The 12,499-nt window shown below is 43.4% G+C and overlaps 1 protein-coding gene and 1 non-coding gene across 2 annotated transcripts in view; both read left to right on the forward strand.

Annotated features, from left to right (window-relative positions):
* The first annotated feature begins 3,709 nt into the window (after positions 1 to 3,709).
* The window catches only part of Tex14 (testis expressed 14, intercellular bridge forming factor), an 80,366-nt gene continuing 71,576 nt past the window's right edge, over positions 3,710 to 12,499 (forward strand). Inside the window, 1 exon segment of the mRNA XM_027426329.2 lies at positions 3,710 to 3,973. Within this exon segment, the coding sequence (XP_027282130.1) occupies positions 3,838 to 3,973 (136 nt within the window). The 5' untranslated portion in view covers positions 3,710 to 3,837.
* On the forward strand, positions 7,072 to 7,288 carry LOC113836857. The gene has a single exon (XR_003487376.1). It is a non-coding gene; the product is annotated as a small nucleolar RNA U3 (small nucleolar RNA).

Consider the following 12,499-nt stretch of genomic DNA (forward strand, 5'->3'; position numbering starts at 1 on the left):
CTGGGATTATTACAGATGTTAATTGCCATACCCAGCAGAGATTAATTTCTCACAGTTCTGCAAGTTAGACGACAAGAGGAGCTGCACGTAGTTGAGGGCTTTCTTTCTGCCTTATCCTATGAAAGAGGGAAGGACAGAGATATGGGGCTCTCTGGCCATTGTTTGTACTATATATCCCATTCCCTTGGTAACAAACCTCTTTGTCCAAAACAACAAAAAGCCCTAATTCATTCTTAGGTGTGTTACCCCTTGACCCGAACACTTCTAAAAGCTCTGTCTCCCAGCACCTCTACATTGGAGATCTAGTTCCCACCAATGAGATTTGGGGGACTCATTCAGGTTGTACCACATGAAGAAAGGTAAAGTTTCTCTGTGTTATTTTGTCTTGGTCACTCACTGTTCTGTAGCTGTGAAGAAACACCATGACCAAGGCAAGTCTTATAAAAGAAAGCCTTTAACTGGGGGCTTGCTTCCATGGCAGAAATCAGACGGACAGGGTCCTAGAGCAGTAGCTGAGAGCTTTGCATCCTGATCTAAAGGCAACAGAAGAAAGAATGGGGGGTGGGGGGAGAAAGTGAGAGAGAGAGAGAGAGAGAGAGAGAGAGAGAGAGAGAGAGAGAGAGAGAGACTGGGATTGGCATGTACTTTTGAAATCTCAAAGTCCATTCCTAGTGACACATCTCCTCCGAGAAGCCCACACCTATTCCAACAGGGCCACATCTAATCTTTCCCAAACATTTCACCAACTGGGGACTATGCATGCAAAACATATGATTGAGCCTATGGTGTGGTGGCTTTTTTGTTTTGTTTTGTTTTTTGTTTTTTCCGAGATAGGGTTTCTCTGTGTAGCTTTGGAGCCTTTCCTGGCACTCGCTCTGGAGACCAGGCTGGCCTCGAACTCACAGAGATTCGCCTGCCTCTGCCTCCCGAGTGCTGGGATTAAAGTGTGCGCCACCAACGCCCGGCTATGGTGGCATTCTTATTCAAACCACCCCATGTTCTCATGCACATTAATAGCTGTAGAAAACTTACTGGGTACCAGGCACAGTTCTCAGTATTATTATTATTATTATTATTATTATTATTATTATTATTATTACTATTGGTTTTATTTATTATGTATACAACATTCTGATTCCATGTATATATGGACACCAGAAGAGGGCGCCAGATCTCATAACAGATGGTTGTGAGCTACCATGTGGTTGCTGGGACTTGAACTTAGGACCTCTGGAAGAGCAAGCAACCAGTGCTCTTAACCTCTGAGCCATCTCACCAGCACAGTTCTCAATATTTAACAAGTATTAGCTCATTTAAACCTCTCAAGGACTCTCTGGTTATTTTTATCCATATTAACAAATGAAGAGTTGAGTGTTTTCATCTGTGTTGAATCATTTTTCTTAGATTATAATATGGGAAGGTGGGTGGGTGTCTTTAACAGAGGCTTTCTTTCTTTGGGGGAGGGGGCTTTAACTCAGGAGTTAGGGTGCCAGGAGCTCAAAGTTACACAAAATTTACACAGAGTCAGTGGCCCCTGGGCTCTTACATTGTAAATTTGAAGAATGAAATTCATGGACAACAGAAGAATGGATTTAGAAAAAAAAAAGTTTTGTTATAGATTCATAGGTGGGATCTTGAGAGAAAGTAAACAGAGCTCCTGTAGAGTGCAAGTAGGTCCCAGAAATAGGGTCCCATTGAACTTCAGATATAAGGGCTTTGTAAAGGACTCGGGGCAGAAACTAGGGTGAGGAACAGGAGGGAGATGGCTCAGGCTAGTTGACTCAACCATGAAATGTCCAGGAGTCTCTTCTCAGTTTTTGTCGCATCTTGATGTACAAGTTCCAAGAACAATGCTTGTTTAGAGACAGAGAGAAAATGAACCTCCCTTGTGGCATCCTTACTTCTGACCAGAGCAGAAACAAATATATTCTAGCTTAAACATTTCTGGAATTGGGCAAGGACAAAACTGTAGTTGTTTTTTAACTCTTTGCTCTTTTGGTGGGCCTGCCACCCAGCTCCCAAATAAATCACACATGGAGGCTTATTAATTATAAATGCCTGGCCTTAGCTTGGGTTGTTTCTAGACAGCTTTTCTTATCTTATCCTTTTATCTTCCCCCCAAGCTTTTATCTTCCTCTATTTCTATATATTATATTTTGTTTGGTTGGTTGGTTTTTCGAGACAGGGTTTCTCTGTAGCTTTGGAGGCTATCCTGGAACTCGAGTTGCTCTGTAGACCACGATGGTCTCGAACTCAGAGTTCAGCCTGCCTCTGCCTCCCAAGTGCTGGGATTAAAGGCATGCACCACCACCGCCCGACTGTCTATTTCTGTATTTCTTACCTAAACTCTTTTCTGTGGTAGCTGGATGACTGGGTGGCTGGCCTCTAAGCATCCTCCTCTCATTGTTCTCTTGCTCCTTCTCTCTTCCCAGATTCCTCCTCCTAGTTAGTCTTTGCTCGCCAGCCCCGCCTATCCTGCCTAGATATTGGCTGTTCAGCTCTTTATTAGACCATCAAGTGTTTTTTTGACAGGCAAAAAGTCACAGCTTCACAGAGTTAAACAAATGCAACATAAAAGAATGCAACATATCTTTGCATCATTAAAACAAATGTTCCACAGTATAAACAAATGTAACACACCTTAAAATAATATTCCATAACACAAAACTGCCCACAAGTTCAGTGCTTTCAGCCAAGGAAAAACTGCTCTAAAACCACATGGCCACTTTCTATTCTGATCTTACAAGTCACACAGCAAGGTGACACAGCTAGGACAAAAACTTGAGTCTAACTTATAAACATAATACACTATGTTGTATTATTTACACAGCAATGTAATAGTTCCCTTTGTGTGTGGTTGTTTTGGGATCCCTTTGTAGTTTAACCTCTCAGAGTTTATATTCTTCTTTTGGTTTTTCGAGATAGAGTTTCTCATTGTGTAACAGCCTTGGCTGTCCTGAACAGTCTGTAGACCAGGCTTGCCTGAGATTTGCAGACATCACCTGATTCTGCTTCCCGAGCTGGAGCTTCAATTGGAGGCTTGCTTACGGTTTCGTAGGATTAGTTCATTATCATAGTGGCTGGTGCATGGCAACATTCATGGCACTGGAGCAATAGCTGAGAACTATATCTCGATCTGCAGGCATAGGGAGAGGGAGGAAAGGGATGAGGGAGACAGACAGACATCCAGTCTGGCATGTGGTTTTGAAATCTCAAAGCCCACACCCAGTGACACATTTCCTTCAACAAAAGGCCACAAGTCCTAATCCACTTCATCTTTCTGAACAGTCCCACCCCCCGATGATTAAGCATTCAAATTTATTAGCCTATAGAGGCCATTCTTATTCAAACCATCACAGAAATGTAAGAAAAAATGCAGTAGTTAGACTGGCAAAGGGAAATAAAAAAATAGAAACTCAATTTGACTTTAATGGTGAGAGCAGGCTTTTATGGATTTGAGAATGGTGCCATAAGATGCGCAGCACATGCAGAAGAGCATGCTGTGCAGAGAGCAGCCTCCTATAATTGAGAGGAGGGAGGGAGGGAGGGAGGGAGGGAGGGAGGATGACTTCACTAGCTGCAGAAACTGGTTTTCAGGATAAACTGGTTTTTGAAACAACAGGGTGGGAAATAAATAAAATTGCCTCTTTTTGCAACTTTTGGGCTCCTGGGTTTGTGCTGCGAGTTACCTGCTTTCAGGGAATCAATAGATGGCTGAGTTTGTTTTATGGTCCTGGTTCTGAGGAAATTTTCCTTTAGGAATGAGGAAAGAGAAAGATCTTGCTTCTTTGTGTTTGTGAGGTATTAGAATAATGTGTTGTTCTCTTTTGAAACAGAATGTCTCGGGCTATTCATTTTCCAGTCCCTTGTCCGGTGCAGCTTGGTACCTTAACAGATGATTCCTTGGAAGCTCAGCTTCTTGAATATGCCACACAAGGGAATTATGTTAAAGTGAAGAAAATTCTTAAGAAAGGTAAGTGCAGTGTTAAGATGGCAGAGAAAACCGGGCCCACATTTCTGAACAGTGTTTGGGGGACGATCTGTGAGAGGTGGTTAATCCCTGAAATCCTCGGGAGAAAAACCAGTTTCACAAGTTTGAGCCAAATTTAAAGCAACCTTTAATTAAACACTGGCCAGGAAGATGTATTCTGGTCAGGTCTACCCCTGAATCCCCAGGGAATGGCCAATAAGTCACACGTTTTGGAAGCTTAAAAAGGCACCATAATTTACTGTATTACCCATCAAGTCCAATCAGGGACAAGCATACTTCCTGACATATTTTCTGCCCCTGAACTTTCCTCCTACATGTGATCAATTACAACTGGTGTAGTTGATTCAATCAAACTTGATTAGGGAAGAAACTATGAGGCTTGTTATTTCCCAAAAAATACAGCTCCCGGCATCCCAGGAAGTTAGTTATCTTGTTCTTGGACAAGTGGGGCTTACAGGTTAACTTTGGTTTTTACAAGTTGAAGAATGAAACTAGAGACACTCAGGACACACACACAAAGACATGATCCATGAGAAGTGAAGAATAAAACTTCACTAGATGGGTCCCTAGACCCTAGTCCCTACATGGGTCATGCCATCTAGGGACTGACCTTGTGGTTTACTTTTTGTTAATCCAGAAAATCTCGAAGAGAAAGACCAGCCCCACAATTATCCAGCTATAGCAAGCTTTATTTTAGAGGGACTGGCCAGCCAGCTATCTCACCCCAATTTGGGATTTTAGAGAGCAGTCCCTTTTATAGGGGTGAGATAAAAGATTTAACAGCTATAAACATGTTTATGGGGGTGAGAGAATTACTGTTAGAAATGGTTAGAAAATACAATCAAAGAGGAAGACAAGAATATACATCATGTAAATGGGGCCTCCTGTTTTACAGGTTGTATAAGATTTAAGAAACAAACGTATTAAGTAGAAACCCAGCTGGGCGTTGGTGGCGCATGCCTTTAATCCCAGCACTCGGGAGGCAAAGGCAGATGGATTTCTGTGAGTTCGAGACCAGCCTGGTCTACAAGAGCTAGTTCCAGGACAGGCTCCAAAGCCACAGAGAAACCCTGTCTCAAAAAAAAAAAAAAAAAAAAAAAAAAAGTAGAAACCTATTTTAATAAAGTATGTGGGTGCCGGGCGGTGGTGTCATGTGTCTTTAATCCTAACACTCAGGAGGCAGGGACAGGTGGATCTCTGTGAGGCTAGTGTGGTCTACAAAGCTAGTTCCAGGACAGCCAAGGCTACACAGCAAAACCCTGTCTTGGAAAAAACAAACAACAATAAAAAACCCATTATGACCAGGGCAACTTAGCATCTAATAGAGGACTTGCTTACAGTCTGAGGGCTAGTCCATAATCATCAGAGCAGGGAGCATTGATGTACACAAGCAGACAGGTACTGGAGAAGTAGCTGAGAGCTACATGCTGAGACAGACATTTGTCATCAACACCCCTAGTGACACAACTCCACAGCTAATCCTTCCTTCCTCATCAAATAGAAGCCTACGAAGGCCAATCTCACACAGACCAGTGAGTGGTACACCTGCAATCAGGGAGACAGAAGGCTATGCCCCTGATTGTGCTGTGTATTTTTAATGCCAGTTTGGGTGAAGAACCTGTCTAAAACCAAACTTCAAGAAGCCTGGAGTTCTTGTTGTTGCTATAATTTGCATTAGTCTACCCCGTCTAATGTATGGACAGTAAGTAAACACTCTGACACAGTGACTTTTAAGACTTAAGGGACAGGGATCTGTGAATGGAATAAGAATGAATTCTCTTGGCTAATAAACAGAGCTGAGGCTTAGGGCCTAGAGGAACGATCTGTAATAGGTTCTATTGGTGGAGGATGCAAAGTACATGTGACCTCTTTCATAGGGGTGGGTGTGGTCTGTTCACTGATAAAACAGCTCGGGATATTGGCCTAAACAATTCTCAGTATATTGAGGGGATTCAGGAAAGGCTGTCTCTTTCACCAGGTTGCTCTTAGCACCAGGCAGAATTAGAGACCAACTTTTTCCCTCTGTGTGTGACAGATAACAGGTAAAGCAACACCTATAAAAAAAGGAAATAGGGGCTGGAGAGCACTCACTGGCTGCTTTTCCAGAGGTCCTGAGTTCCATTCCCAGCAGCCACATGGTGACTCACAACCATCTGTAATGAGATCTAGTGCTGTCTTCTAGTACCGATGAAAACAAAGCACTCATATACATAAAATAAACAAATAATTTTTAAAAATTAAAAAATAATAAAAAGAAATAATCCTCCTGTTGGTAAAATAATAAAATGGTATGACAGGTTAAAATACTCATCCAGTATGTATCCAGTAATTGTGCTAGTAATTACCATGTGACCAGAGGATCTTTTTTGCTTTGCTATTCCTCCCTTTTCTCTTTTAGGGTGGAGGAAATCTGGTAAATCAAAACGCTGATATTTTGTTTGTTTGGTTTATTAATATTATTTTTAGACAGGATTTCATAGCTGCAGCCAGCCTCAAATTTTTAAGACTGACTTCAAACTCCTGATCCTCTTGCCTTCATCTTCCAAGTTAGGTTTACAGAAGGGAACCAGCATGCTCTTCACCCACAGAATTAAACGAAGTGTGCAGCCCTTGAATTGCCACTGTCCAGAAGGCCTCTGGCTTGGGTCAAACCTGCGTGCGCCCGCGAACACCGTGGGGCTCCGGGGCACCCCTTGCTTGGGGCAGATGGGGGCCGAATGCAGTGCAGCTCGGCGACCCCGGGCGGCAGGGTCGGGTGTGGCAGCGAGTGTCTCGCGACCCGACGCAGGCGGAAGTGTGGCGGGGGCGGCAGAGAACTGTCAGTCGATTGGCTGTTTAGCCACGGTATGCTAATCAGGTGCAGTGTGTTTTCTTTCTTGTCTTGGAAAACTATCAACTCAAATGCCCTGTGGACTTGGTAGCGGGAGCTGTTCGTCGGAGACCATGGCATCGTTTGTGCCGATGTTGAGTGTAATAACGGCGCCGAAGCGGAAAGCGGCGAGCAGCCCCCCCGCCGAGGTCGCCGTTAGTAAGATGTGAGCACGCTCGGTGCAGTATGGCGAGCGCGCAGACCTGAGGTTAAGACTATACTTTCAGGGATCATTTCTATAGTTCGTTACTAGAGAAGTTTCTCTGACTGTGTAGAGCACCCGAAACCACGAGGACGAGACGTAGTGTTCCCTCCTGAGCGTGAAGCCGGCTCTAGGTGCTGCTTTTCTGCAGCTGCCTCTTGCCATTGATGATCGTTCTTCTCTTCCTTATGGAAGAGTGAGAGGGAGGGAACACAGTCTGAGTGGACTTCGGTTTCTTTACTGTGGTTGCTAAAGTCAGGAAGTTTGCTGGCCTCTGTTTATATTGTATATAATTTGTACTTTGGAGCACAAGAGGCATTTAACCTGCGGTTGCATACAGGTCATTCTTGAGCTGCTGCCATGTGGCACCTAGGGTTCTGTGTGTACTAGCCTATGTTTTTGTCTGCCCAGTTTCCTTCCTCTTTGATAAGAGCAGAGGCAGGTCTATTTCTCATCACTGAGCTTCAGGCTAGCCTGGGCTCTAGGGACAGTCAGGTTTATATATAGAGAGAAACCCTGTCACAAAAAAAACAAACAAGAGAAAATTGCTTGGAGAGGTGTTAGTTTTTCACTCATCCATTGATAGTTTGCGTAATTTGTTAAAACTATTTTAGGAAATAGTTCCAAGCCCCTTAACAATTTTAGTGAAAATTACGTGTCAAATGTGTTGACACCCTATTTGAGAGTACAATTAGGGTGCTTGACTTCCAATATCCAGTCGAATACATATATATTAGATCTTTCCTGGCTTGTTTTCATTAGCTGATGTTGATTACAATGTGTTTATGTTATGGCATCACTATGCACATAGAATGGGCTGTGGATTTAGCACAAAGCTATGACAAACCAGAAACCATGTGTAGTACACACCCATAATCTGAGCACTTGGAAAGCAGAAGTTCACTCCAAGTCATCATCACCTACATAGTGAATTCAAGCCTGGCTTTAAAAATAAACTATAAACTGGTCTGGAGTTAATAGTTCAGAAGTAGAGCACTTGCCTGTCATGGAGAAGACTTGTAGATGGAGAAAATCTACCCACAGAGTCACACAGCCACTAATGAAATAACCACTCTGAGACTTACTAAATCAGTTATAGTTGTTTAGCCAGTGTCTTGGTTGTTTTACTGTTGAGCTCTCTCTTAATTTAAAAAACTAAACAATTTCTATTAATCTGTGTATCTCCAGGTAGCCTTGATTACTGGTGATGCTTGGGCCTCTTGATTCCCCTGCTGCTATATGGTGTCAGTCCCCGCCTTCCTTCTTGCCTCTTCTAACTGGGTGGTGGCATCAAAGCACAGGTGCAGTCCTTAAATCCCAGCATTCAGGAGGCAGAGGCAGGAGGATCTCTGTGAGTTTGAGGCCACCCCAGTTAGAGTGAATTCCAGGGCAACCAGGGCTACACAGAGAAACCCTGTCTCCGGAAAGGAAGGAAGGGAGGAAGGAAAGAAGGAAGGAAGGGGGAAAATCATACTTCAAGAGTAGTCTAACAAAGAACATGCATGACACTGGCACAAAAACAGACAACATAGACCATTGGAATAGAGGACACAGAAATTAGCACATCCACTGAGCTACAGGTATTTAAAAAAATCATTGAAGAAAAGACGCCTGTTCAGAAAAAGTTGCTGGGGGAAACTGGATATCAATATGTTGAAGAATTAGCTAGAACTCTACCTTATCCTGCATAAAATGAATTAAAAATGGATCAAAGAATTTAATATAACACCTGAGACTACTGGAGGAAAAGCTGGGTGTGGTGGCTTTTTGTCTGCAACCTCTTTATTGAAGCACTTGAGAGGTGAGGTAGGAGGATCAGGATTGTTTTGTTTTTTTGTTTGGCTTTTGGAGACAGGGTTTCTCTGTGTAGCTTTGGAGCCTGTCCTGGCACTCTATAGATCAGGCTGGCCTTGAACTCACAGAGATCTGCTTGCCTCTACCTGCTGAGTGCTGGGACTAAAGGTGTGCACCAATGCCACCCAGGGGAGGACCAGGACTATATCCTTGATTATAATAGCAAGTTTGGAGACAAGCTGGGTTACAGGAGACCTTGTCTCAACAAAGAAACAAAAAAATGAAAAGGAAGGGCCAGGCATTGGTGATGCACGCCTTTAATCCCAACACTTGGGAGGCAGAGGCAGGCGGATCTCTGTGAGTTCCAGGACAGTCTGGTCCCCAGAGCCAGTGCCAGGATAGGCTCCAAAGCTACACAGAGAAACCCTGTCTCAAAAAATCAAAAAAAGGGGGGGGCACTTTTAAGATACAACATAGCAAGGAGTTCCTAGAAAATACCTCAGTAACTTAGGAAACAAGAACTGGCAACATGGCAGACTCCTGTGTGGTGCAGGTGAGAACCCTGAAAAGAAACAGCCACTGCTTCCAGAGCTGCTTGCCTGGGCTTGTGGTGGAGCATCCACCCCTGCAGGAGTCTCAGTCACAGAAGTTCTCACTGCAACTCTTAATGCTTCAAGTATGGATGGTTCCGTCACTGGACCAGAGAATGCCCTGCTGGTGGAGATTGGGGTTGTGAAATGAGAAGCTATGGCCTTGGATAGACTGTTTCAGTTTGTTTCCTCATCTCTACCAGACATCTGTTATTACTATGGTGAGTCTGGTCATTTTGCCATGGTCTGTGATCTTCAGGAGGATGCTTCCCATATCTTATAAACAAACATGGCCACATTGTTAGGACTGCAAGGAGCAAGAGCAATGCTAATATAACTGGCAAAGCCAAGCCATCTGACTTGTGACTGTGACCACTTAAATGAGCAGAATTCTGTTCTATTCTTGTGGTAAAGTTTGGACATATTAAAAACGACTATACCAGGGCTGGAGAGATGGCTCAGAGGTTAAGAGCACTGATTGTTCTTCCAGAGTTACTGAGTTCAATTCCCGGCAACCACATGGTGGCTCACAGCCATCTGTAATGAGATCTGGTACCCTCTTCTGGTGTGCAGATATACATGGAAGCAGAATGTTGTATACATAATAAATAAATAAAATCTAAAAAGAAAAAGACTATACCAGCCGGGTGGTGGTGGCACACACCTTTAAACCCCAACACTTGGGAGGCAGAGGCAGGTGGATCTCTATGAGTTCCAGACCAGCCTGGTCTACAAGAGCTAGTTCAAGGACAGCCTCCAAAGCTACAGAGAAACCGTGTCTCGAACCCCACCCCCAAAAACAAGAGCACTGGCTGCTCTATCCAATTCCATTCCCAGCAACCACATGGTGGTTCACAAGCATCTATAATGAGATCTGGTTCCCTCTTCTGGTGCAGGCATACATGAAGGCAGAACACTGTATACATAATAAATAAGTAAATAAATAAATACTTTTAAAAATTCCAGCTCTTAGGAGTCAGAGTCACATCTCTGAGTTTGAGAACAGCCTGGTCTACAGTGCAAGTTCTAGGACAGCCAGGGCTATACAGAGAAACCGTGTCTTAACCCTCCCTCCAAAAAGGCATATGGAAAAAGCTTAGATCCTAGAAATAGAAAATGTAATTTTAGACTTTTCCAATAAAGCTGGAGGAGGAAAGGGGTGGGGATTACTGGCAAACTGCACTGAATGGAATTAAAACGCTCTTGATAGCAAGGGAAATAATGAATAGAGTGAATAGACAGTTTATGAAAGAAAAAAATCAACAAGACTGATGACTGGAGTTTAACATATGGGACCCACATGGTGGAAGGAGATAATGGACTTCCACAAGTTGTTGTCTGCTCTCCACATGTGTAGCATGGCATATGAACAACCTTCACTATACTTAGTCATCAGGGAAAATTAAAGTTACATTGAGATCCCATCTCACTCAAGTCAGAATGGCTATTATCAATAAAATAACAAATGTTACTAAAAATGTGGGGGAATAAGGAACTTCTACTGCTGGTGGGGATATGGACTGGTATAGACATTATGAAGTCAGTGTGGTGACCCTCAAGAAAAAAAATGTGGGTCTGTTTATCTCAAGTTGGAAACCAGCAGGGGTGGTAGTGAAGCCTTCTTAATCCTTGCATTTGGGAGACAGAGGCAGTTGGATCTCTCAGTTTGATGCCCAGCTGCTCTCTACATAACAAGTTCCAGGCCAGCCAGAGCTACACAGTGAGATGCATATTCAAACAAGTTGGAGACCAGCTTGAGCCACATATGTGAGTCCAGGGCAGTCTGAGGTGCAACCTGAGGTTTTTCTCAAAAGCAAAATAGTTCGGTGTGGTGCTAACGTGACCAATTCAAGGCTGGTCTTCCCTACATAATGAGTTCCAGGGCAGCCAGGGCCATGGTCAGAACTACACACTGGGTCTCACTGTGTGTCCCTGGCTGGCCTGAAATTGATTACGAAGATCAGGCTGGCTTCAAACACCTCAGAATCAGCACCATTTTTCTTCTATAATACACACACACACACACATACACACAACAGAAAGGGCATGAGGAGGATGATGAGGGAAGGCAGAACCAGGGGAAGGGGAGCCGTAGGAGGGATTAATAGGAATAAAGTATAAAGTTATACTTTTTGTTTGTTTTGTTGTTTGGTTTTTCAAGACAGGGTTTCTCTGTGTACCTTTGGAGGCTGTGCTGGAACTAGCTCTTGTAGACCAGGATGGTCTCAAATTCTCAGATTTGCCTGCCTCTGCCTCCCAACTGCTGGGACTAAAGGTGTGTGCCGCTGCCACCACCACCCAGCAATTATGCATATTTTTTCTTTTTCCTTTTTTTATCAATTATATGTACTTAAAAAATTTTTTACTTATTATGTATATAACATTCTGCCTCCTTGTATGCCTGCGAGCCAGAAGAGGGCACCAGATCTCATTATGGATGGTTGTAAACCACCATGTGGTTGCTGGGAATTGAACTCATGACCTCTAGAAGAGCAGCCAGTTCTCTTAACCTCTGAGCCATCTCTCCAGCCCCCAGTTATATGTACTTTTAAAAGTGATTCATTTTTATTTTATGTGCATTGGTGTTTTGCCTGCATGTATGTCTGTGTGAGGTGTCTGAATCCATTAAACTGGAGTTAAAATTGTGAGCTGTCATGTGGATGCTAGCAATTGAACAAGGGTCCTCTGTAGGAGCAGCCATTGCTCATAACTGCTGAGCCATCTCTCCAACCCCCAAATTTTATTTATTTTAAAATATCATAAATAAACTTAGTTGCATGCAACATAATTAAGAAGTGTTTGAGATTTTTGGTTGTTTTACAAAGGACTTCACTTTGTAGCTAACCAAAGCTGGCCTTACACTTGGGAACATGTACTTGACTTAATTTCCCTAGTGCGCTCTCTTGCAAACTTTCTTTCGTCAGTGTTTGGTCACAGGACAGAATTTAATGAATAGAATGTGCAGCCCTTGAATTGCCACTGTCCCGTCGTTCTTTTTCGTTTTCTTCCTCACAGAAGGCCTCTGGCTTGGGTCAGGAGTCCAAACCTGCGTG

The sequence above is a fragment of the Cricetulus griseus genome, chromosome 7 (assembly GCF_003668045.3).
Source record: "Cricetulus griseus strain 17A/GY chromosome 7, alternate assembly CriGri-PICRH-1.0, whole genome shotgun sequence".
Classification (NCBI taxonomy): domain Eukaryota; kingdom Metazoa; phylum Chordata; class Mammalia; order Rodentia; family Cricetidae; genus Cricetulus; species Cricetulus griseus.